Source organism: Cynocephalus volans, chromosome 6, assembly GCF_027409185.1.
Source record: "Cynocephalus volans isolate mCynVol1 chromosome 6, mCynVol1.pri, whole genome shotgun sequence".
Classification (NCBI taxonomy): Eukaryota; Metazoa; Chordata; class Mammalia; order Dermoptera; family Cynocephalidae; genus Cynocephalus; species Cynocephalus volans.
Genome location: NC_084465.1, coordinates 39,302,583 through 39,329,133, shown reverse-complemented (window position 1 = coordinate 39,329,133; position 26,551 = coordinate 39,302,583). Strand labels below are relative to the sequence as shown.

The 26,551-nt window shown below is 36.6% G+C and overlaps 1 protein-coding gene across 1 annotated transcript in view; it reads left to right on the top strand.

Annotated features, from left to right (window-relative positions):
• TES (testin LIM domain protein) overlaps positions 1 to 25,980 on the top strand; it is a 39,180-nt gene extending 13,200 nt beyond the window's left edge. The window contains exons 2-7 of the mRNA XM_063100699.1: positions 8,111 to 8,196; positions 18,225 to 18,477; positions 19,347 to 19,682; positions 20,640 to 20,855; positions 21,227 to 21,385; positions 25,688 to 25,980. Coding sequence (XP_062956769.1) covers positions 8,111 to 8,196; positions 18,225 to 18,477; positions 19,347 to 19,682; positions 20,640 to 20,855; positions 21,227 to 21,385; positions 25,688 to 25,876 — 1,239 coding nt within the window. The 3' untranslated portion in view covers positions 25,877 to 25,980. The remainder of the gene's footprint in view (positions 1 to 8,110; positions 8,197 to 18,224; positions 18,478 to 19,346; positions 19,683 to 20,639; positions 20,856 to 21,226; positions 21,386 to 25,687) is intronic.
• The last annotated feature ends 571 nt before the right edge of the window (positions 25,981 to 26,551 follow it).

Here is a 26,551-nt window from a genome sequence, read left to right as displayed (position 1 = left end):
CTGGGCTAAGCTATGATGTTTGGTAGGTTAGGTGCATTAAATGCATTTTTGACCTAGGATATTTTCAACTTATGATGCATTTGTTGGGTCATACAGTAGCACTAGTATTTATGAGGAAGGAGCAAAATTCTGTTTTCATATGCCCATTTGGGTAAAGAGACATTTAAGTAGACATTTAAATGGAAAAAATTAAGGCAAGCTGATAGATAAGCACCCCTTGAACACTACCAAAACTAAAATTATGGGTTCCTAGAAAGGTAACAGGATCTAATTCTGCTCTTCTTCAGATGTGCTACCATCTTTATTGAGGGTAATAGGTGTCTTGGGTAATCTGCTATGTCCTGACTACATCTCAGACCAACATAGCCAAATTGCCTTGGTGACAGTCCCTCTGTCATTAACCCAGTACTTGTACTGTCTTAAGAAATGGAGGGGCAAATTGTGTGGGAGTCATGTACTTTAATTTGTTAATGTTCTAGGAAGATTGACCCTGGTACCTCCAGAATAGAATTTATTATAAAATATTTAGGCTGAAGGTTTCTTTTCTTTCCTAACAGAATGTGATTATTTACTACTGTGTATGAACAGAAAGGTTTCAGACTGTTTGGCTCACAGTGGATTTCATTGTAGAGATTCATGTGGGGCTTCTGGCTTTATACTTCCCACACTGAAAAGATGAAGGGATGTGGAAGTGAATCCTAGAGTCTGCAGTGAAGAGTTTTATTCCTATTTGCTTTTGCATATGCAGTATTAACAACTAAAGACCCTTAATTGGTTATTCTGTTCTTGAGCTGTAATCCTTTGGCCTTAAGTTTAAAATTCTATTACTTTCTATTTTTTAAGTTGATTTATTAAATAATATTTATTTTGTTTTTTTGTCATGACCTATATTCAGGCACTAGTGGTTAAGAACAGGCACTTTGGAATGCAACTGACTTTGGACAACTTAAATAAAAACTCCATGCTGTAGTTTCTTCATCTGGATTAAAAAAAAAAAAAAAAGGATAATAATAGTACCCCAGACTCTCATAGGATTCTTATGAGGATAAAATGAGATGATCCATGTAAAAAACTTAAAACCATGCCTAGCTCCATAAATATTGGCTGCTACTACTATTATCAGCACTGCCCCTTCCAGAGACTTTTTTTGTGAAAAGTAATGGGAGTTCCTTACAGTAAGGATGCTGTGTTAAAGATTGTTCAATAATTAAAATAATAAATAAAACTTTCTAGCATTACTGTAAATTTCAGGCACTGTTGCAGGCATCAGGAATTCAAATGTGAACAAAAAGCAGTCTAATGGGGTAAATGGATTTGTAAACAATCATAATATAGTAAGGACTAAAAAATATGATTTGTACAAGGCCTGTGGGAATTCAGAAGACCTTTGCTGGAGATAGTTGAGGGAAGGTATCACAGAGTAACTGGCATTTGAATTGGATCTGTCGAACCCAATAGAGAGTAGGATTTTGGCAGATAGAGGAGAAGGAGAACGGAGATCCAGGAAGGGAAAAGCCCCCAGAAGCAGAGAGTGTCTGGAGGGGGGTTGTGAGGAAGACAAGTGGTAGGATCGAGAGTAGTGCCAGGTTTTAAAGGACCTTCTCTGCCATGCTGAGAAAGAAGAACTTCACTGAACTCATGAAGAAGCATCTAACAAAGATAGTGTTATGATCTTTAGGTTTTATTACAATCATTTTGGGAGCAGCAATATGACATCATACAAAGGAAGCAATCAGTTAGGAGAGTGTGAACACAAACTCTGGAGTGGAGATGAGATGACAGAAGGTGTAGCTTTTACAGAAAAGACCGTCAAGACTTGGAGCATAATAAGTGTGGCTGGATGCAGATAAGGAGGCCTCTGCACCCCAGCTTGGGTGACCATGATGGGCAGGGATGACTTTTTCTTCATTCTCCCTCTTATGTATTTCAGACTTGAGTACATGAGAGATAAGAAGTTTTTATTTTTATGAGCAAATAAAAAGAAATATAGCAGTTTTATTAGAATGACTAATCATAGCTCTTAATCGCAATAATTCTTTGTATTCGCTCATATCTAAGACAGTTGGCAAACTATATAAAAGTTGAAGGGGGCCTCTCTTTATATTTAAGTTTGGTTTTCTGTATAACCTACATTTTTATGGTAATGCACATCTTGGTAGAGACTGGAAAACAGGCAATTAACTAAAAATTTTAAATAATTTAAAATCTCGTATCAAAGATTAATCAAAATTTATTGATGGGGGGAACTTTACAGATTACACCAGATTTCTAAGAGGGCCATGTGCTGAGAGGAATTATTTAGACATGTAGTTCCTTTGTCCAGGATATCATCTGTTTGAACAAGATATAAAATGCTTTTTTAAGAGGGTAGTATGAATATATATGTATTTATATGTATATTTGTTCATAGATTGTATGTGTGTATACATGATAGGCAGGTAAATATACATGTGCACATACACATACATGTACACACACCCCCAGAGAGAGAGAGAGAAAATATATATTTCATATAATCTATCTTGGTCAGCTTCATTCCAAGATGATTAAAGAAGTCTTAGTAACAACTTGCTTGTTTAGTAACCACATATGATTCTTTGCTCCAGAGGGAAATTTGGTTATGAAAACAGTATGGATCAGTTGATCTCACCCTGAGTACTGCATAATATCTTCCAGACCCAAATTGTCTCCAAATCAACTCAGACCATGTTTAAAATACCAGATGTTTCCATACCCTTTTTTTTCTTTTTCTTCAAAGTATCTGACATGAAATACCATTTTCTGGGTCAGAAGGGTCACCTGAAATGTTGCCAGCCTATCTGGTTGCTTTGAAATTATGAATCTGGAGAAACTGATTCCATTCCCATTTCTTATCCTAAAATAAGCAAGTGAAAAGGGGGTGTTTAAAGGCACAGATCATGGGAATAGAAGTTCAGTTTCTGGAGTCTGTAAAGGTATTTAAAAACTCCTTTTTTGTCTATGACTAGTGTTTCAGGATAAATATTACTGACTCATTTTTATTTTTTCAGAGGAATTTGATAGGTATTCCCAAGCCTGACTTTAATTTCTCCGAATATAGCCAATCCACAGGATCTGTTTTCTTGGATACTGAAGAAGAAAAATTAATCTGTCATATCCTCCTATTGATGCTGGCCAGAACGTGTTACTAAAATTGTATGGAGTAGACAGCTTTGAGACTTGGGCACTTACGAAATACATGTGCTTTTAGGCACCAAGTGTTGACTCTGCAGGCAATACCATATCACATTTGCTGTTGAAATAATTACGTGCAAAAGAACTGAGTTTTATCCCTCACAATTTCAATCTTTTGTTTCCTGGGCATGCTTTATAAACTACTCCTCCAATCTAAGTTCCAAATGATTCTGACATATAAGAGCCACTAATAAATTAACTTTCTCAAATTATTTTCTATTTAGTAATTAAACTTTGAGCAGATGACTGCACTGAACAACTAAACTAAGATAATCTGACATGTAATTTGCAGTTATAATTTTAAAATTGAAAGGTATCTTGGAGTCAATCTAGTTCAATTCCTTCATTATGTAGATGAAGCTCAAGGAAGAAAAATGACTTCCAAAATCACTGAACTTGGTAGGACATTCTGGAACCAGATTGCAGTTTTTCTGACTCTCCTCCAGTGATCTTTCTACATTTTCACATTTCTCTGTTTTGTTAGTTTTCATGTAATTCTTGATAATTCCCTTAATACCTAGTATAGCTAATTCTCACAGGGTAGGTATTGCATACAAGCACACATACCTTGGTGTTTATATCAGTCCAAGGATCTGGATTTCACTTTCTAAACAGCCAGTTTTCCTTAGCTGAGGGGCTAACACTTTCTGGGCTTCCCTTTTCTCCACCACCTCCTCACACATGCCCCTGCACACACCCTGTGTATCATTAACACCTTCCCTATACTTATACCTCACCAGGAATTCTCCAGCCCATTCAGCTACCGTGCAATTTTATAATATAAATTGGATTTTACAACTGCATTCTAGATTATAATTCAGTCTGGAACTAGGCACTTCCACTAAACAGGCAAAGCACTAGAGTGTAAATCACCTGTCTTCTTTGTTTGAGTGGAATTGTGCTTTTTTATCCTAAAGAGGATAAGAACATGCAAGAAGTTCCCACCTAGTAATGTGACATGTTAGAGATCTTCAGTGCCAGGTGTCAGTGAGGTTTAAGTTTTACAGCTATAAGATAATTTATCTTATTAAAATTCCCTCAGGAAAAATAAGTTTGTTTCCAGTCTGAAGCTCTCTCTAATCGCTTTAGCTGCTAACAAGGATTTTGAAAACTAGGTGTCTTTTGTTTGTGCTTTGTTTGTGTGTTTGTTTTTAATTAGAACTGCTAACATTGGGTTATAGCAGGAGAGTGTATCATGTTGCCGTGACCTCATTCTACTCTCTTTATTTACTTACTCTTTGTCTGTAGTATTTTTGAAGTCCCCTCGCTCCTTATGTCTGAACACGTGGAGAAGATGAAAGTGTGTGTGTTTGGACAGGTGGGAAGGGGCACTTTCTCCAGACAGTCACAGACAGTGCTGGAAAGAGCCTACAAACTGGCCTTCCAGGCAGGGCCAGCAAGAGTGAAGAACACTAGAGCAGTGCTGTCTAACTTTCCCAGAGCAGCCTGCAGAGCCACTTTCCCAAGTTACTGCTTTTCCCAAAGCTGTATCTCCTGGTCTCCCTGAGGGTCCTGCTAAGGTTCAGCTAGCAGAGCTTGAGAGGTGCTCCCGCTCCTCACCCTCCCTCCATTGCCAGGTGGCTTTTCCCTAGCGCCTCCTCCTTACCAGTCTCATCACATCTCCAGGGCTATCTTCCCCTCTGTTAAATCTGGTAGCCCAAGATATGGTATTGAATGCTTCAGGAGGTTTACTTTCTTCCTTGGGAAAGGAAAAGGAAAACAAGACACCCTGCTACCTGTAAGGCTGGCCCTAGCACCCTTCAAGTGCTGTAAGGTATTCTCTGTCTGCCCTTGCCTTCTTCTGCCACAGGCCTTTGCATATGGTGTTCTCTCTGCCTTGAATGTACTTCATTCTGCCCATGGCCGAGTTAGATGCTGCTCATCCTTTCACTCTAAATTCAAGCACCCCTTGTTCAAAAAAGCTTTCCCAGCTTCCCTGATTGAAGGCTTCCCTTTTTAAAGCTCTCCGAAAGTCATCTACATTTAGAGGTGGTGCAGGAACGTTTCTGGATTTGTAGTCTTTCTTGGGGCAAAAGTGAGCCGGTGACTCTCTTTGAAGACTGAAGAGCTCCCATTTGCCACTCAGCAGAACAGTGGAGCAGAAGCCAGACGCTGAGTTTTAAGTCTAGTTTGCTCTTGGCTAGCTGTGCAACCACAAGTAAATCATCTCCTCTCTAGATTTTAGTCTCCTGATCTCTTACAAGAGGGGGATGCCTAGTCTTGGCCAGAATAAGAATATGTGGGCCACTTTAAAAGAGCAGATGTTCATGAAATAATACCAGTTCTAATAGTTCTAATAAATAAACTGATAACTATTTTAAGATAACAAAAGTGGTTAGGAAAGAAACAACTAGCCCTTTCGCAAATTTGACTGTGTAAGCCAGCAGTGAGTTACACTGAGACCTTAGTGTAAAAACTTTGCTGACTAGTCAAGGTTCTGGTTACGTTAGCTGAACTTTCAAGTTGTTTTCAGAAATAGAGAATGAGATGGCATTGTTCCGTATGTTTGCAGTATTTTATTAAGCTTGGTGTTGTTCACATCAGGCAATTCAGATTTGAAGGTAGGCAAGAATTTGTTTACATGGCCGTTCAATTTAGAGGTGGAAGCATACTTAGTTCTAGATATATCTAAGCAAGTAAATCTCAGGATTTCATATATACTTTATACACATGTGAATATGCAAGTTCTGTGTCACAAGCTAAAATGTATTTCTTAACTGTGAACTATGTACAAGAGAATTTAAAAGCCACTGATTTAAGCTAAGCTATGTGATTAAGTCTTAATAAAGTAATCTTAATTTTCATTTAAGATCAGAGTTCAGAGTTTCTTTTGGAGATATCTGTACATGGAACACAGTATGAAGCAAATCCATACGTACACCAGGCAGATTCAGGATTATTAACTCTCCTGTAATGGAAAACTATAAAGGACTTGAAAAGAATATACCCTTTTAGATTTGCTGTACATTTTACTGTGCATATGGTAATGGAGAAAATGTTTACTTAGCTTCTTTTTGAAAGACCAGAAAACTCAAATAGTCGGTCTCCCTCTGCCTTTTGTTCAACTCACTTCATTTCCATACTAAGAATGAACTATGATCATCAGTGACAAGGAAACAAGTTGATTCCTTAAAAAAAAGTTTAGTGTTGATGTTAAATGTACAATTTAGAGAATTTCTTTTTTTTTTCAATATAGACATGGTAAATGTGATGAAATTTAGTCAATGCTGGACAGATTTCTATCCTTTAGAGAGAATACTTGAGATGGTCTGACATAAAAACAATGTATGTTCTCCTAAGCAGCTAGGTGGACCAGCCAGTTTTGAATATGCCCTTAGGAAGAGGATGTGGTCATTTTCTTCAGAACAAAAGGAAGGGCTTCACTGAAACTTCAAGGAACAAGTTATAATGTGGTTTTGATTGCATAGTTATAAATACAACTTAGTAAAGTTAAAAAGGGGGGGCCGTTGAAAAAGACCTGTTATTCGTCCAGCTTGAACTGCTACTTCAGGCACTAGCTGGTAACTAATTTGTCACAGTCACTGATGATATGTAAATTACAGAAAAATCTGGTCACTGGTAGTTTGCCAGTATGCTGATGTTAAAGCCTGTTCTTTTGCACTCTAATATCAGTAGTTGTGTAAAAGAATTTACATTGCCATCTTGTGTCCTTCCCCCATCTGCATCCCCATATCCTTTCTGCTTATTAGGCCATGTCTCAGCAAATTCCCAAGGGCAATTGTTTAATACGGTAAATAGTGGCTTATTATAATAAGGGCAACAGTATAGCCCTCCACTCCCACCCCAAGAATAATAGCACAACCTTTAGAGTCAGAAAGAAATGGACTCAAATCTCTTCTCTACCATTTATTAACACTTTGACTTAAGCAAGTTCCACAACCTCTCCGAGTTTCAGTTGTCATCTCTAGAATCTGGAAAATAATACTGCCTGCTGAGGTTTTGTAAGATTTGTAAGAAATTATGAGATAATTTAAGTAAAGTGCTTACCTCTGCTCCTGGCTGTCTTAGTTTGTTCCTACTGCTATAACAAAGTACCTTTAGATTAGGTAATTTCTAAAAAATAGAAATTTATTTCTCATGGTTCTGGAGGCTGGGAAGTCTAAGATCAAGGCACCAGCAGATTCAGTGTCTGCTGAGGGCTTGCTCTCTTCTTCCAGGATGGCTTCTTGTGGCTGTGTCCTCACATGGCAGAAGGGGTAGAAGAGATGAAAGGGATTAACTCGCTCCCTGAAACCCTTTTATAAGGGTACCAATCCCATCATCATCTCATCATCTCATGAAGGCCCTCCCTCTTAATATGATCACATTGGGGATTCAACTTCAGTATGAATGTTGGAGGGACACAAACATTCAAGCCATAACACTGGCATTCAATAAATGTTAGTTGTTTCTATTAATATTATATTTATCAAAATATAAAATATTATTTTAGTTGTAATTCCAAAAATCTTTCATACATTCATTGTTTGCTGCAAAATATATTATTTGGGGTGCAAGGCTTGCTATCTAAGCTCCAGCTCTCAGAGTACTCCCTATACCTATTGTATCCAGTATCCAGGGCATGTAGTGGCCAAAGATGTACATTTATGACTTTTTGCAACTTGCAGCATTTGTAATCTTCCGCACTGTTATGTTCTAATGCTTTTCTTTTCATGATAAAAAGCAGTAAGAATATAAAGTATGTTATGTATATACTTGGAGCTGCCGTATACATACCTGGGTGTCATCATTGAATAAACAGTATGATACTCATAAAAAATTTGTTTGAGACTTATATCAACAAGAGTGGTAAGTGGAATTAAAAGTGCAACTTATTAAATTTTTTAGATTTTTAGAAAATGTAATAATAGATGCACTTTTTTTTTTTTTTTAACAGATGGGCTTAGGTCATGAGCAAGGGTTTGGAGCCCCCTGTTTAAAATGTAAAGAAAAATGTGAAGGATTCGAACTGCACTTCTGGAGGTAATATTTTGAAAACTACAATCACATTAATAATTTATACTATTTGGCAATACTTCCTCAGACAGTGTAGATCTCTTATAGGTTCTCACACCTAGTTGCTAAATTACAGATCTGTTATTTTCTTTTCTAAGAAATGAATAAATAGTAAAGTTGTTCTCTCTTCCTATCATTAAATTTGAGTGAATTGGACCATAATAACTATATTCAGGTTTGCTGTCTTTCAGATTTCCTGTGAGTCTAGAACACTGCATATGTCTTAGTGGCAAATAAGTTCATGGTAATCTTCTGTGGCGATTTATTAATTTAAATTATTATCCTTTTAAAAATTGATAACTTTGCACATCTCATCTCTGTATTTGCAATAAATACAAATGCCAAATTGAGTATTAATGTCCTAGTTGTCAGGAAATGAAGTTGAATTTAGGTCTCCTTAAAAGTTTCAGCTGTAAATTTACTACTGAAAAACTTTGAAGCATTTGAGCTTTTGTGTGTTTTTTTAAGAAAAGAATAATTTATTGCCAGTGTCTGGGATTGAATGAAGTGCATGTATATGCAAGAAAAGTGTTAGTGGATCAAGAATGAATTTTATATAGATCTTCTTTGTTTGTTTTAAAGTAATATCTAAAATCAGTATTTGAAACCTGTCCTTATGAAGAATATAAATGTTCTTAATGCCTGTTGAGATCGTAATGATAGTTCACAATCTACTCTAATTCAAAATCACCATATTTTTGTTGGAAAAAAAATAATCACCTGTGCAATATTAGGATGGCAGGTGCCTTGTTAGAATGCATCTCACTTCTGAAGTGAACCATTTTCTGTAGATTTCCATAGGAATCTCTAGAATAAACAGTTTCATCAGCCATTGTGGCTATATACAGTGTAGTTAAAGGAGAATGTAAAAGAATAAAATTTGGGATGTGATGCTCTTTTAAAAGCTAGTTTATTTAGTAAGTCTTAAAAAACAAAGACAATTCTTTTAAACAGTAAAGGCAACCTCAGTTCTTCTAGAAAGGATGACAGTTCTGTATATTTAGGGAGCTAATATTTTCCAGAGATTTTTAATTACAAAACTTAAATAGCTTTCTTGTGCTGCCTTTCCAAGGGACAGGCAGTTAGGCAGTTTGTCAGGTCATGTTCTAAAAAGATAAAATTCATAAACATAGAATAGTTTTTATAGATTAGAATATCTCAACTCCTAATGTGCGCAGCACTTTATTGTGCCTTAGCATTTGACTTTGCAGAGGGCTGCAGTGCCCTCTGCTGGGCATAGCTTTTACCATGGTAAATTACCAAGGTAATCGTTTCAGTTTGGCTATGAATTTGGCAAAAACTGCTAATGAGATTTATAAAGTTCATTCCTAACAGATATTGCCTTTTCTCTAAAGCAGAAGTTTATTTTATATCAACTTTTGTTTGGCCTATATTATTTTTCTGTTGCAGACCACTATAATCTTATGTTTTCAGGTAAGAATATGTCAGAAAAGAGCAGACCTCCACTGCATGAAAATCACCTATTTGTTTTAGTTTTATCAAAGAGACTCATTTAATCAACTGGGTATAGTCTAAGAATTTAACAGCCTTAAAAGACTAGGGCTTTGGATACGGCCTCCCATCTAGCTGGGGTTGATAACAACTCAGATGGTATTTCTTAGGAGTTCTGTCATCTTCCTGGCATGAGTCCAGCATTTCTCTCTTGGTTAGAATTTTTGTTATTTCTCTGACTTTTCCACCACAACTGGAAGACCTGAGGCAGGTGACTTTTGACTTCCAGATGCAGCCATTTTTCAATATCGTCTTTGAAATAAAATATTCTATACTACTTGTCCTGAGTATAATAAAGATTCCAGGTCTAGTTTAGGGTCACAGAACTGGTGTGGTGAGGTAGACGTGGGGCCCCAGGACCCTGCTCACTTAGCCTCCTCTTCCATCTTCATGGTGACCCTTGACTTCTAGGACCCTTAGGGCTTCACTGGGCACATTCAAAAATCAGAGTTACTCTCCACCTCTTCACCAGTCTCGCCTTTCATACCATCACAAGAATGGTCTTTTGAAAATGGATGCTATTATATATCTTCTGATAACTTAAGAACTGTGAGCACTTTCCCACTGGACTTAATCCTTTAGGCGAAGTCTTTTGCCTTTGATGTTATAACTCATCATCTGGTCTCTGCTCGCTTTTCAGCCTATCCCACTTTCCCTATGCTCAGCTGCTTGATACCTGCTATTCCCTGAAATTTCTGTGCCTTACTGCCTGTATCCTTTGCCTGGAAAGACCCTTCCCTCCTACCACCAGGAAACAAAAAGTCTCAGCTCAAGCAGCACCTCTAAGAAGTCTTCCTTGCCCTCTGTATTGTCTGCTTGGGCTGCCATAACAAAATCCCATAGACTTTGTGACATAAACAGAAATTTATTTTCTCACAGTTCTGATGATTGCAAGTCCAGGACCAGAGTTTAAGTGTGGTTGGGTTCTGGTAAGGGCTCTCTTCCTGGCTTGCCAACAGCTGCCTTCTCACTGTGTACTCACATGGCCTTTTTTGTGTGTGTAAAGAGAGAGATCTCTTTTCTTCTTATAAATCCACCATTCTTATCAGATTGGGACTCCACCCTTATGGATCTTTTTCCCCCTTAGCACATTGGACAATTGTAGAAACCCAGGAAATAAATATCCAGACCTCATGCTTTTTCATCACTCTGATCTCCTTTGGAGCCTCCCACTGGCCTATTTGCCCAGGACAAGGGGCACATGTCCTTTGGGGTCAGCCTCCTAGGGCATAGCACAGAGTATTGAAGGCTGGAGAATGGATCTGGAAAGGTGAATGGAAGATGCCTGATCAAAGTGTCACAATACTTGTTAAAAAACAAATTCTTAGTCTTATGCAAGTTTAAAGTAGAACTTGTTACTTAGCTAATTAAACCTCATTTTGCATATCAAAGAATTAAAACCCAATGAAGTTAAAATGACTTGTTTAATACCATGAGTTATTCATAAGAAATATAATTTATGAATAATTCCTGTGTGTTACACACCAGTAAGCGATTGCAGTGGTTTTCTATTGCTGTGTAACAAAGTACTACAAACGTAGCAGGCTAAAACAACACCTATTAATTAACCAAACATCCATTTATTTTTTACGTTAGGAGTCTAGTTTGAGTGTGTGTAGGGGGGGTGCTATTTAAATGGATTCCCTGCTTAGGGTCTCAAAAGGCTGAAATCAAGGTGTTGGCCAGGCTAGGCTTTTATATGGAAGCTCTGGGGAAGAATCTGCTTCCAAGTTCTTTTCTGTTGTTGGTAAAGTTTATTTCCTGTGATTGGAAGGCTGAGGTCCATGTTTTCTTGCTGGCATCAGCTGGGGGCTGCTCTCAGCTTCTAGAAGCCACTTACATTCCTTAACAGACAGCCCCTCCATCTTCAAAGACAACGTGAGTGCTTATATTCCTTCCTGCACCTCAGATCTCTCTGACTTCCTCCTGCTGCCAGCCAGAAAAAAATTATTGCTTTTTAAGGGCTCAGGTGATTAGATTAGGCGTACTTGGACAATCTTTCATTTGCCATGTATAAAGTAACATAATGGGAGTAATGCCAGGGGCAAAGGTCTTAGAGGCCATCATAAAATTCTGCTTACCACAGCACTTTATGGACCTGCTTGTACCTAATCCTCCTCATACCCATTTTAGATATGAGAAATAACTTACCAAAGTCATGGCTTATAGATGGAAGAGCTGAATTTGAACCCAAAGCTTGGCAAAACCTTCCTTATCACCACCATTCTACATGGCAGGCTAGAAACTGGAACACACATTTTTACTCTCATGACCAATGAACTTTGAACTGCACCAGTCTGTCTTCTGTAAAGTGTGATTTTTGTGACATAGACATCCTTGAGGACATTGGGTCCTTTAACTGGGAGCTCTCCCTTTAATTACACCAGTCCTTACAAGACTAGAGGAAAGTAAAAGGCTGAGGAAACTTGATACCTACCCAATAAGAACTACTGTCTGTTGGGCACACCTTCGAGTAATATTTAGAAATAACAAATGTTTATGAAATATATGACACAAACCCTAGATTTAAAGGATTTTAGAGCCAATTATTTCATACTGAAGGTATAGTAATATTGTAGCCATATATCATTTATAAGTAACAGAATTATTGTTTTGCCTTACATTTGTTAAATTCTTCCAATAATGAAAATCAACTACAATGTATATTGAGAAGTTGAAATAAAAAAAAAAGAAATAGTAAAAAAAAAATATATATATATATTCTTCCAATAAAACAGTTGCATTTTTTTAAAAAAGTATTACTTGTTCATAGCATACATCTCAGAATTTTTGATTGGTTTAAAGCTGACTGAACACTAAAAATTCCCCACCATAAATGGATTAGTGCTTTTGTTGAATTCTATAACAGAGGCCCACACTCAAGTCCATATATGCATATCCCTGTTATAAAAGGGCAGCTTCCAACCCTTTTAAATTATGGTTTGTAGCAGTGCCATGGCCATGTCTTTAAATCACTATGAATGCTGGCAGCTTGTCAAAGCACTCCAGTTTCTACTACTTGCCTTGGAAAAATAATAATTTTTATGAATAGTGATGCAAAAGAAAAAAATCTCTTTGGGGAGGATGAGGAATAGTTTCTTGACTGCTTTCAGCTTGAAACTGTAAATCTCTTTATTTTTCTTAGGCAATACTTTTGGTAGTTTGGTTCTCTCTTCCTCTTGTATTTAACTCAAGAACTCTGAAGTTGTAAAGTTTTGAATATAGAATTTTGATTTGTCATGCATATTAATGTTTGTGTGTGTGTGTATTAAGTGCTAAACCTTTTTTTGTAAAAGTAACTTTTTAGTACAAATAACCTTCCTCCCCCAACATTTTAGAACTTTCCAGTCTACAAGTCTACCTTTGCATCTTTTTTAAAAAGCCATGAAAGACTGTTTTAAACCAACTTAATTCTGAATCCCCTTCCCCACTTTTTTCCCCACAAAACTTTTATCAGCATCCCATGGAGAGTCTGGGGGAACTGCTCTATAGGAAAGTTTACAAAATGTAGAGATTTACCAATGGTACTAAATGTGAGAACTGACTTATATGTGCCCAAAAAACTGTTATTAAATTTTTGTACCTCAAATAAATTTAATAAACATAAACTATTTAAGCCTACATATATCATCAGAAGCTATTTATGAATCATCTGAAGAAAGATAATCCACGTAGCCCCTTGCACATGGGTACTGTGCTCACCTATGCCCTAAGCTTTTTGTCTTTAAGTTGGCATAAAACCAAATTTGAAAAGTTTTTTATTTTCTTAAGGGGGGTGGAATCTGGGTTGTTTCAGGATAGAATTAAATATGTGATGAACATCCACTCATTGTCACATCTTCACTTGGATACGAAGATAGTGGTATCCTTTTCTTCCCCAATTCCTCAACAAGGTTTTCCTTCTAATGAATTGGTTGGATAACTCCCAAACTATTTAAAAGTTCTTTAAAGGTATTTCTGAAAATTTTTTCCAATTTAAGTGTGAGAGATTCAAATAATACATAGATTAAAACCCTAAGAAAAATATTTTTAAAAATTTAAGCTAGGTAAGTATAATAGCACAGACTGCCGTGATGGAGAGCTCTTCGCACTTGGTTTGGATTTATAGGTTTCTTTTAGTGGTTTGTAGCCGACCCTTTTCATTGTAGAAATGGAGCTCAGTATAAGGGATCTGGAAAGGATGTGGTCACTCTAGCTGCTTCAGTGATGACAGCTCTAGCTGAAAGAACCATCCCCCTTCTTGAGTCACTTTCTTACCAAATGCTCTCTTACCACAGTTACTACGTTGGAGTGAGAATGCAGATGAAGCCTATAATATAGTCATGATTTTTAAAATTTTAATGAGTCAATCATAGGTTTTTCCCGACTTAGAAAACTGATAATTGGGCATAGTTTGACTTTTTTAGCTTCTTTTTTCCTCATCACTCTTGCTTTTGGTGTGTTTTAACCTGATTTTACTTGCTTAATAAAGGTATGTTCAGTGGGTGAAAGGGGTAGGTAGGAAAACAACTTTCTTCGGAATGGGAATCTGTCAAATGGCCAAGACAAGTAATTTAGGACAAGTAAATTTATAGAGATGGCTCTTATATCATTGGTTAATATAAATCTTTAAATATAATTTATTTAACCATGCTACAGTTAGAAACCAGAAGGCTTTCTTTCATTTACTGTTGCTTTTACTTTTTATGTTTCAAATTCTAAAATCTGACACTCCTTATTTTGTGGTATACATGTTGTACTGGTGTAGAACTGGATCATAACCATTTCCAAAGCAAGTCAAGTATTCATCACATATCCCTGATCCCTTAGAAAATCACTTTGCTAATTATTAGGATGCATGCTGTAGTTCACAGCCATGTAAGGATTTGTTTAGCTATACTGAGAATAAATTCCCACCCACCTCTTTCCCCCTCGGGAAGGTATAATTTTAAACTTAATCCGAAAGCAATGTGATAGCTGTGTAAATAATTCCATTGTTTTTGTTAACCGGAGAACAAGAATGAAAAACATGCTGTAGTAGGATAATATGCTCCTTTCCACTAGATGGGAGTATGAGATAACCAGATATAAGAAAGAATCTTACAGCTGAAATAGAATATGCGAATTCTTCAACAGATTCTTACCAAATAAAGATTCCTGACCCATGGGCGCACAAGGAAAGTAGTTTGCCTCGCCACCTCCTGTATCTATCTATCTCTCTCCCTCCCTCCCTCTCTGACTCTTTCAGTCTCTCTTAATCTCTGTCAATGTACAAGTCAAATCTAATATTTTCAATTTATATACTGTAAAAGAGTTTTAAGAAAGCTCAGAACACAAAATTTTATATAGTTATGTAATAATTTATTATTTGGCAAAGAGATTTATTTAATTTTTAGTTTGGTTTTTTTTCCTGATTCTGATGTAGAGAAAGCCCATGATTTATACTAATTTTAAATCCAGAAAGCTTATTAAACTCTTCTTAATGCTAATACAGTGCGTTTCTGTATGGTCAGTACTGGCATCTGTGAGTAACAGCAGTTTCATTACTTTCTTTATGATGAATCCTTATAACTTCCATTTCTTTGATTTTCCTCATTGCTCTGAATAGTACCTACAGGACAATATGAATAGAATTGTTGATAGCAAGTTTGCTTTCTTGCTTCACATAGTAAAATTAATGCATTAAGTGTAATGTGTGCTGAGTATGCGGGATTTTTTTTTTCCAGAAGATTTTTCTAGACTCCTTCCTAGTTCCCTTCTATTGCTGAAATTACTAAACAAAATGTAGTCATAAGACATGTTGAAATGTGTTGAATGCTTTTTCTGCATCGGATGAGAAGCAAACATTTACTTTTAGTTTCTCTGCTGTTACCTTTATTTTCCTTCCTTGTACTTTAGTCTTATTCTGCCTTTTTCTTAACTTCCTGAGTTGAACACTTAGTTTAGAAATTTTTATTCTTATTTCCAATTTGAGCATGTAAGCTGTAAATTCCTTTCCATAGTTATCTAGATAGTTTAACATGCATACTTTGCATACTTAGCCTAACAACATCTAACGTGAAAACCTTTAGAACTTTTTTACTTTTTTACTTTTTTTTTTTTTGGTGCTAGCCGGTACAGGGATCTGAAACCTTGACCTTAGTGTTATATCACCATGCTCTAACCAGCTGAGCTAGCTGGTCAGCTTAGAATGTTTTTTAAAATGCTCAGGTCCCCTCCTCTTATTTATGTACTATCACTGCCCTCTTATTTTAGTCCCAGCTTAAATTTCCCTTCCTCTCTGTTTTCCTCTGTAGCTTTTTCCAGCTTCTGTTCCTCTGCCAGACTCTTTCCTGAGTCCTCGTTTTTTCCCAGTACACTTTCCCCAGAAGGCAAAGGTCATCTGTTCAACTCATGTGCATTGTATATTGTTCCCTGACTCCCAGATTTATATTTCCTACCTGGCTACAGCTTTTAACAGTAGATCTATTTATCTTCCCGTCTACTTGATCTTCACCCTGTTTCACAGGCATTTCACACTTATCAATAGTTTAGTTTTAGAGACTTTCATCAACCTTCCCCATCCCATACCTCAAATCTGTTTCTTGTTTTTATTTACTACTATAATAAATTACATTCCTTTTACCAATTTACTCATCACAGAAACCTGGATTCATTTTTTGAGAGACTATCACTAATTCAAATTAACCACAGAATTTAGTTAGTTTTACATTCAAGGAAATCTCAAATCTATTATTTTTATCTCCACTGTCAAATACTAGTTCAAGCTATAGCACATGTTTCCTGGACCACAACAATAACCACCCATGATGTAAATTCCATTTGTGAAGTAGCTGCAGTATCTCTATTACTTAGAACCACTCCATTTCAAACTGGATGCGTAGTTAACATGTTAACTGGTCTCCCTACTTTCAATTATGTTTTCTTCTCCACGTGGCAAGTATTGTGATATTTAAAATTATAGATCTGGTCATGTCATTCCACTACCTGGAAGCCTTCAGTGCCTCCTGCTCTCATAATGAAGACCAGATTCCTTAACCTGTCCTGTGGGCCCTGTATGACCTCATGCCTGCCTACCTCTCCTGCCTTGTCACTGTCCCATTTACTTACCTCCCTACAGTCATACCAGCCTTCTCTGGTTAGGGGTCCTACAGGAACACTCTATTTTCAAATCAGAACCACTGTAGATTCTCCTTTTTCTACCCAGCATGTTGGGAGGCTTTTCTTCTCCTTTCTTTTCCCTTCCCCAAATATACACACAAATACACAACTCACACCTATGTTTTATGCCTCCTTCCAATCTTAACCTAAATGTCACCTTCTTATGGAGTCCTTTTCTCTCCAGTTTCAAGTCAAAATTATACCCTCTCAAGGTACCCTATACTTTCCTTTCCTATTACCAATGCAGTTATAGAGGGATGAGTATATGTATGATTATTTGTTTAATGTCCGTGTCCCTGCCAGACAGTAAGTTCTGGAAGGTCAGAGACTGGGCCCATTTTTTTCACCACTATGTCCTAGTATCAATTACATTGTTTGGCACATGGGCACTCATGAATGTCTGACTGTCCACATGTCTCGTTCTAGATCAGATTGGGTAATGGGAGCAGTGTTCTTGAACTATGAGAAATACACGAGGACAGAGACTTTTATTTATCTGTCTTTTTATACATAACAGAGCACGTGGTAGGTGGTCAGCAAGTCAAAAATAAAAAGGGAAGGGAAAGAAGGAAAGAAGGATAAAGAGAAAGAAAATATGAAAGGGGGAAAGGAGAGGAAAGGAATGGAGAGGAGAAGAAATTGGAAAGGGTACAGGAAAGGAAATGAGAATGATTCTAAACCTAAATCTAGGATCATAGTCATTGATGGGAAGAGTTGTATTAGTCTCCCTATCTTTTACTTAAAAAAAAAAACTTGGGTAATGGCTGTGAAACATTAACATGCTGTAAAATATGAAACCTCTTGCTGCAATAAGTTTTTGGGAATGTGTATATGTATTTATGCATGTATGTATGTCTGTATTTATTAGTATTTATTTATTTTTGGTGAGAGAATGAGGAGTACTAGCTGGGATTACGCTCAGACATGACCCCTTGTGTGTAGACTTTTTAATCACAACCTAACTTTTCTTTTCTTTTTTTTTTTTTTTTTTTATCATTTTCGTGACTAGCACTCAGCCAGGGAGTGCACCGGCCATTCCTATATAGGATCCGAACCCGCGGCGGGAGCGTCGCTGCGCTCCCAGCGCCGCACTCTCCCAAGTGCACCACAGGCTTGGCCCACAACCTAACTTTTCAAAGTCTTATAAAGCAAGTTTTCATGTTTCTTTCTTGCTTAAATTTATGGCTAAATACTCATCCCTTCTCCCCATGAAAGGACTTGCTTTTGCTTACCATTATATAGAATATGTGTAAAAGAATTTTACGAACTATAAGTGTATGGCCATACTTAATTATTATTGATTAGATACAATAATCATTTTCTGTTTATTTCTAAAATTACAGAAAAATATGTCGGAACTGCAAGTGCGGCCAAGAAGAACATGATGTCCTCTTGAGCAACGAAGAGGATCGAAAAGTGGGGAAACTTTTTGAAGACACCAAGTATACCACCCTGATCGCAAAGCTAAAATCAGATGGAATTCCCATGTATAAACGTAATGTTATGATATTGACCAATCCAGTTGCTGCCAAGAAAAATGTCTCCATCAATACAGTTACCTATGAATGGGCTCCTCCTGTCCAGAATCAGGCATTGGTAAGTAATAGGGGAAAGGGACTCCCTGTATTAAAGTTCCTGGACTGTTTTCTTTAACACAGTTCCTTTAATGACCTAATCAGCCTCATATGCCCAACATCTATTATTTTTCTGGGGTTCTGATTCTTTGACTTCTAACTCCTCTTATAGTTTTTTGAAAGTAAGACTAGACACCTCATAGAATTTTTCTGACTGTGTAGATAATGTTTACCTTTTTGAAGATATGGTCTAACATTCTTAATAATTAGATGAAAATCAGATGTTTTGTATCAATTTAGTAACTCTTCTAATTTACTCTTGAGATTTAAGATGATAAAGAATATCTAAAGAATAGAATTTCTAGCATTGTTCAGAACTGAAAAAAATGTTCAATACTGTATTTCTTTTACTATATAAGGCAAAAAAAAATGCAGTTTTGTCTTAAGCTCCTCCCATTATTATAACAACTAGATGAAACATTTCAAAGTCTTTTAAGAAGGTTAGTTAAATTATTAAAGTGAATCTTGTGATAAGTTTATATGATGTAAATGCTAAACATGTCTGTCTAAAAATTATGTTCTCTTTCAACTTACATTTGTTTATTTAACACAAGTAAACAGTAGTAACCCAAATCTTTTTATAAACTGAAAAAAACAATTTTAATTTCATGGAGAAAAATGTTTTCATTTTACCCAACTAAATCTATTTAGTGTACCATTTTTGAATGTATTAACATCTCAAGATATTTATACTATGAGGATGAATTCTTTTACTATTGGATAAAACCCACTTCTTTCTTAAGTAATTTGCTTCTGATGCATGTTACAAAACATAACACTCTCTAATGGCCATGGCATCTCCCAGTTAACATTGGTGTCCCTGTGGTTCAGGCCAGGCAGTACATGCAGATGCTACCCAAGGAAAAGCAGCCAGTGGCAGGCTCAGAGGGGGCACAGTACCGGAAGAAGCAGCTGGCAAAGCAGCTCCCTGCACATGACCAGGACCCTTCAAAGTGCCATGAGTTGTCTCCCAGAGAGGTGAAGGAGATGGAGCAGTTTGTGAAGAAATACAAGAGTGAGGCTCTGGGAGTAGGAGATGTCAAACTTCCCTGTGAGATGAACACACAAGGTCCTGACAAACCATACATCCCTGCTGGGGACAGAAGCACCCCAGCAGCAGTGGGGGCCATGGAGGACAAATCTGCACAGCACAAAAGAACTCAATACGTAAGTAGAGGCTCACACTGTTGGCCCAGTTTGTGTATTTTACAGGTTCTTTACTGATTTGTGTATTTTACAGGTTCTTTCCTGAAAGTTCTTTGAATTTTCTTTGCTGCCATCCCTCTGTTTCAGAAAGGGGATAAGAAAGGAACGTAAATTGAATTAAAATTCAATTTAGACTTGTCTTACTAAGCTATCACGTTTGAAACTTCTACCTAAAGCCAGATTTTCTGGTTATCTGTTGCGAAGGATAATTGTGAGTTTTATGTATACACAGTAGTTGGCGTTGGCGTCTTGCTCAAATATGACATACTGATCTGTACTCTGTTTCTAAACATAATTTTGGTGATAATTGCTTATCTCTTTCTATAAATAAGAATAGTATATGCTTAGGCTAATTCAGTTTTGCTTATGAAAACTTGCCTAAAATTTAAACTTAAATTTATGCGGATATATAGTCAAGCATTTTTTTAAGTCTTCTCTAGAGAGGGAAATTGAAGTCTTTTTCTAATGGCTTAAAGGTAAAAGACAATTTTGACACAGATGAATGAAGCGTAAGAACTAAACTTTCTGTAATATGTCTCATAAATCCAATTAGCGCATTAACCAATAAGGCTTAGTCCTGAAAAAGGAGTAATAAGCTCTAAGGTAGTCATTTCTTTCGAGAAACTACTTAAAATTGAGATGAAAATTACTATTACCCTTTTTCCATGAGTGGCTTTAATTCAGGAAGCCATGCTCTGTTATACATAGTGTGAATGTAGTAGGTTTGAATAGCTTGGAGAAAGCTAAGAAATTTCGTTTCACAGAACTATTAATACTTTATTATCTGTATGGAAAAATTAGTAATTTCAGTCAGAATTATTTCTCTTGAAAGTTGTTCCTCTGAATTCCTACTAAAGCTGATGAAAAGAAATGCCACTCATCTGATGACTAGAGTGTTTTGGATGGCTTCTCTTTCAGTCCTGCTACTGCTGCAAACTGAGCATGAAGGAAGGTGACCCAGCCATCTATGCTGAAAGGGCTGGCTACGATAAACTGTGGCACCCAGCTTGTTTTGTCTGCAGCACCTGCCATGAACTCCTGGTCGACATGATTTATTTCTGGAAGAATGGGAAGCTGTACTGTGGCAGACATTACTGTGACAGTGAGAAACCCCGATGTGCTGGCTGTGATGAGGTACATTCTCTGGGGCCACCCAAATGCAGGCTCCCCCTTAAACCCCCATGTAATCCCTTTACCCAGAAGGCCACAGTAATTAACCAAGCATCAGTTGCTTTATTTACATCCAAAGGAGTCTGATGAAAGAAACTTTTGATTCATTCTGAGTGTCTGTGTTAATTATGTTGACTGAGAGACTGTTTGGAAACAAAAGATTGATTTGGACTAAACCAAACTCATAACCTAAGTTCAGACTTTTAAGTTATCATTTTTAAGTTCAAACCCCAGGAAAGTATGTCTAAAACTGTTAGTGTCTAAAAAACCTAGCTTTGTCATCTATAGTAAAAAAGGAAAATGCGTGATTCATCTTATTTTTATCCTCTTCCCAGCTGATATTCAGCAATGAGTATACTCAGGCAGAAAACCAGAACTGGCATCTGAAACATTTCTGCTGCTTTGACTGTGACAACATCCTTGCTGGGGAAATATACGTGATGGTCAATGACAAGCCCGTGTGCAAGCCCTGCTACGTGAAGAATCATGCTGTGGTGAGAAATATTCCAAGGATGCGGTTGCCTCAACCTGCTTTACAACATGAGATTATGCCTCTCTTTAAGCCTATCACAAGTGGGAAACAGAAAGCACTTAAGTGGAAAGCATGTGATTCCTACCATAGGGTGTTAAAATCCAGGCAATTCAAAAACAATACATGCATTGACTAGGAGCCATGTCAAGATTTCTGCCTGTGCAGTTTATAGTATAGATTATAACTGCTGCTTGATAATAAGATCCTCACTAAAAAAATTCTTAATGGGAAACGAAATTGATTTATTCTCATGGGTACAGATCAGATTCCATTTAAATAAAGGTTTCTAGGGGCTGTTTATATTCTTTAGTGTCATTTGGATATGTGTGGTTTCTGTTCATGTTCCTGGACCACTCATTAGGATTTTGTTTTTGCTACTGGAGATTGTATAGTGCCTAATTCTTAAAGCCTCATTGAATTGATTTAGTATAACAAAATTTGACCTACATATTTAGATTTATTTGTGTGGGCCAAACATTCAGGTATATAATGTGAGGGTATGTTTTTTCTTGGATCTACTCTGCTTACACAGACCTGCTATTGCATGTTGGCCAAGAGATAGGTAGTATAGATAAAGGGTAAAAAGCTGACTATATATGGTAAGGCTTATAAGCTAGGGGTATCAGAAGGATAGACTTTTACTTCTTTATATGCAGGAAATCATACCAGTTAAAGGTCCCCTGAGCTATCAAGTCAAGGAGACTCCTGGCTAAGGAATAAAATTACATATTTATATAATTGTAAGAGTATGGTATTATGAAAATAAGGTAACAGGTTTTGAGGTCAGTTTTCAGTCTTTACCTACCACCCCAGATACAGTCGTTCATTTTCCATCAACTCTGCCTCATCAACATACCTCACATTCTCACAGTTACAACTACTCTATTTCATCTTTAATCATTGTGATTATTATCGTGACCTCAAATTTGGTTCCCCCACTCCCATTCTTCATCTTGCTCAAAAGCCATCTTCCACAAAGATGGAAGATAATTTTTCTAAAATGCAAATGTGATCATTAAGTCTTTGTTTAATAGATCTAGCCCCTTCTTGTGTCTCCTGTAGCTTCTACTAGTTACCTAACCTAAATCATACATTTTCATGACATGCTACCTGCATTTTCTGATTTATACACTGTTCTTTGTCTTTTGCTCACTCTTATTAGTTTCTCTGATACACTCTCCTGTTTTCTGTTTTGCCTGACTATGCCTACACATTCCTCCAGACCCAGTTTAGGCTCTCGGAACACCTTTCCTGATTCCCCATCCCCAAGCTCCACCCCTTTCTCTCTGGCTAGGCTCTCCATATTCCCGTAGGGAAGGGTACATGTGATTGTTAATATCACTCATCTGTCTCCTCTAGACTGTGAGCAGAGCTGAAGGGTAGAGCTTGCCTTCTTATTTTCATATCTTTAGTATCTGCACTTAGGAAATGTTCAAGTGACTGACTTGTGTTCCTAATATTTCTCATTTGCTTCCTTTTACCTGGGGACAAGGTGTTAAATCACTATGTAGCCCGATACATCATTTAGCTATATACTGCTTCTATAAATATTTTTGCAACAGTTTCTCTACAGAAGAGTTATCAAATGTGTGTGATCTTGGTCTCAAGAACTGGAATGTAAACTACCTGAGGACAGGGACTTTTTTCTGCTTTTTCTGCTCTGTTCCCGGCACTAGGACAACATATAGGTGCCCAATAAATATTTATTGAATAAAGGTTTCGACAGATGTAGCTGCTTTATTTAGCTGTTATAAGCTTCTCTCCATCACATTTTATCTAATTGATGGAGGGGAATAACCGCAGATATGATTTTTAAAAAACAAATAAAAATTTATAAATAATATAGTTTTATAATATGGCATCATTTATTTTAGAAGATTTACTGTCTCAGTTATACCACTGGCCTTTGTCTAATATTAAGACAAGCATATCTATTCATTCCTTGAACAAACTCCAGCTGACAGCAAAGAGAGCTACCATGAAGCATGCTACATGATGCATGATGTAGAAGTTTAAAGAAAATTATCTAGTTCAGAGCATTGATCTGCTTAGGTTTTTTAATCTTAAAAAGAGAGAGAGAGAATACAGATTATTTTCAGGCCTGAAGCCATGTACTCAATGGCAAATAGGGCATTTCTGAGAAAAAAAATTAACCTGGAAGGAGGAAAATGGAAAACGCACTAATTTGTCTCTGTGGTCACTGGAATTCCATGGCCATCCCCAGAATTCACATCTGTGAGATTTCACAGGACCCTCCTGGCAGAGAGTTCATTACAGTATGTGTTGTTAGCCATTTCACATTTTGTATATAAATAAAAGAATTAATGGGGATTGAAGGAATTAAGAGCTTTTTGAAATATTAGAGGTTTAAGAACAGAGGAAAATTGAATGCCATCCAGAAAGTGGTGAAGCGCATTATCTCCTCAAAGAGATCTGCAGTCCCCAGACCCTTGGTGAAGCCTGGGCAGCTTTTAGATTTTTGAAGAATTAGGGAGTCAATAGGTTTTACCTGGTATTATAAATCAGACACTGGGATGAATGGTAATAAAGTTATTAATAAAACTAAATTTTATGAAGTCACAAACTTGAAATTCTCTGTACAATTCATGTGATCATTGGTTCATAATCATAATGGTTCTTTACCTAAATAATTTCCTGAATTTCACATGTGATGGACCAGTAATTCTCTCTTTTTTGTAAAATGCAAGTGAAAATGTGTATTTTAAATAATTATAAAAAGATCTACAAATAGTATTACAGGGCTGAGACGGTAGGTCATAGTCTAAAAGCAAGAGAATAAAATACTGAGTGTGAAATGATTCTGTTTTACATATACAAGTTTAAAATCTTGAAATATCAATATGAAATGTAGAAAACTATAAGACAGCATTCTAAATGAATTATAAAGCTATAAAACATAAATATAAACAAGCGGTTGTTCTCATGGTGCAGCTACAAGTTAGGAATGTGCTTGTAATTATAACATTCATTTTTGTTGTGTTCAGGAACAGTGTATTGATCATGCAGAGAAAGTATCTCCCTTGTTTCTCAGGGAAGAATGGGTAGATATAACTTGTAGATTACAACTATAGTCTCTGTAATTAGAAGTAATGTAGCTCTGTAAAATGCAGGTCTGAAATGGATATGTGTAACAAGGCCTCACTTCATTGCCTAAACCAATTTCCCCTCTGAGTAGCTGCCACACTTTGAAGTCTTTTTAAGTAGGGAGGCTCGGACTAAATGACCCTCCTCAACCCACACATTCCCCCCGCTCAGTGCTCAGTAATTCCTGACAATCATAGTAAGAGACCAAGGGTGCTTAAGATTAGTCACTGTCATCTTATACTGGCCAATTCTGTTGGCTTCTTCACTTGTTATAAAATATTTAAAACAAAAACTTTAGTCACATTGATTCAGAACATGTATAAACAATGAGGCATGTGTCCTATCCAGTGTTTTAGAGGCCTCAACTGGTTTTCTGCTATAATATAGATAGAAGGTCATCCATTTATTTACTTCATGTACATGTTCAGTTAAGAAAAGTCTGTGTGTATATGTGGGTGTATGTATGTATATGTGTGTACATCATATATATATTTGTGCATTAACACATATAATACTGGGGTTGTATATAACAGGGATTGTGAATATTAATGTTCTACAATATTAGATTACACATAAATTATTACTGATCTTATGACAGAACAGAAGCCAATTAACTACAAGTTATATTTTTAGTATAGACTCATTATTCTCAAACACTGCCAGTATTTTTAATTGAGTTCTTAATTACTTTGAACATGATTTTAATTTACTCCTGTCTAGAAATTAGCATTGTTAATAGTCTTGTGTGTCATACACAGGTAAAACTGGTTAAATGATCACTTCAAGGTTTTAATAAGTGAGGAAAAATCATCTTATAAACTTAAGGTAATAGAATATAGTGGAACCAAATGCACTGCTTTGAAACTTGCTCTCAAGGCTTTCCACCTTAAACCCAATGGGGGTATCTTACAAGCATCAAATCACCTGTTTGGCCCTCACTTGTTGTTTCTCACAGTACTTAGCATACAGAACCCCCTCATTAACGGTTGTTGGCTAAAAAGGTTAACTAGAAAGTTATTCTCAATTGTGTATTTCTGAGGTAGTCATTCTCAGAAGTTTTCATTTATCATCTGAAGAAATGTGTTGTTTGTCCTGAGATGAAAATGTTACCATCACAGTTTGGTCTCTCATACTCTTCTCTTGTATTATTCCTTAACAGGTATGTCAAGGATGCCACAATGCCATTGATCCAGAGGTGCAGCGGGTGACCTACAACAACTTCAGCTGGCACGCCTCCACAGAGTGCTTTCTGTGCTCCTGCTGCAGCAAGTGTCTCATTGGGCAGAAGTTCATGCCGGTGGAAGGGATGGTTTTCTGTTCAGTAGAGTGTAAGAAGATGATGTCTTAGGAGGAGAGCACAAAGCAGTATTGAACCATAGCTATCCAAAGTGGTCTGCATTTCTACTGTAAAATGCAATTTGAAAAAATAAAAGGACAAAAAGAAACTGTAAAGGAAACCAGGAGATTATTGTTCAATATCTTTCTTTGCTATTTTTTTTTTAAATTTTTTTTTCTTACTCACTTTTCAAACCTACTTTAAGCATTTGATTTTTAAAATTGTAAAGAATTTTTTGTCTTTTCTTAGCTTTCAAAATGTGAAGTAAATCTTTGAGTTGGAAGCATGGGTTTTATTAAACTTCGTATCCCTATCCCCCTTGTGCCAAACACAGTGTATGTAAAACATGTAAAAGTTAGCATACTGAATGGAATGATGAGTATTTCCAGTTCTGTACTCTTTTTTCCCTCATGCATAAAATGAAAAGGAAATTAAATTTGCCCTAATGCGAATGCTTCACATTTATTTCTTCATCTTATTCAGTGATCTTTGTAATGATACACAGTGAGTTCTTTCTGACAGAGAAAATAGAAATGCAGTGTAGTGTATAGAGCTGCTATTTTAATGCCTATGCATTTGCTATTTTCTGATTTAGGCAGAGGTGGCATTTTCTTAATTGCATTTCTCTTTTTTTTTTATTTGGCCTTCCTCTCAGTATTCTTTTTGTAAGTTGGTAACCTCCATCAG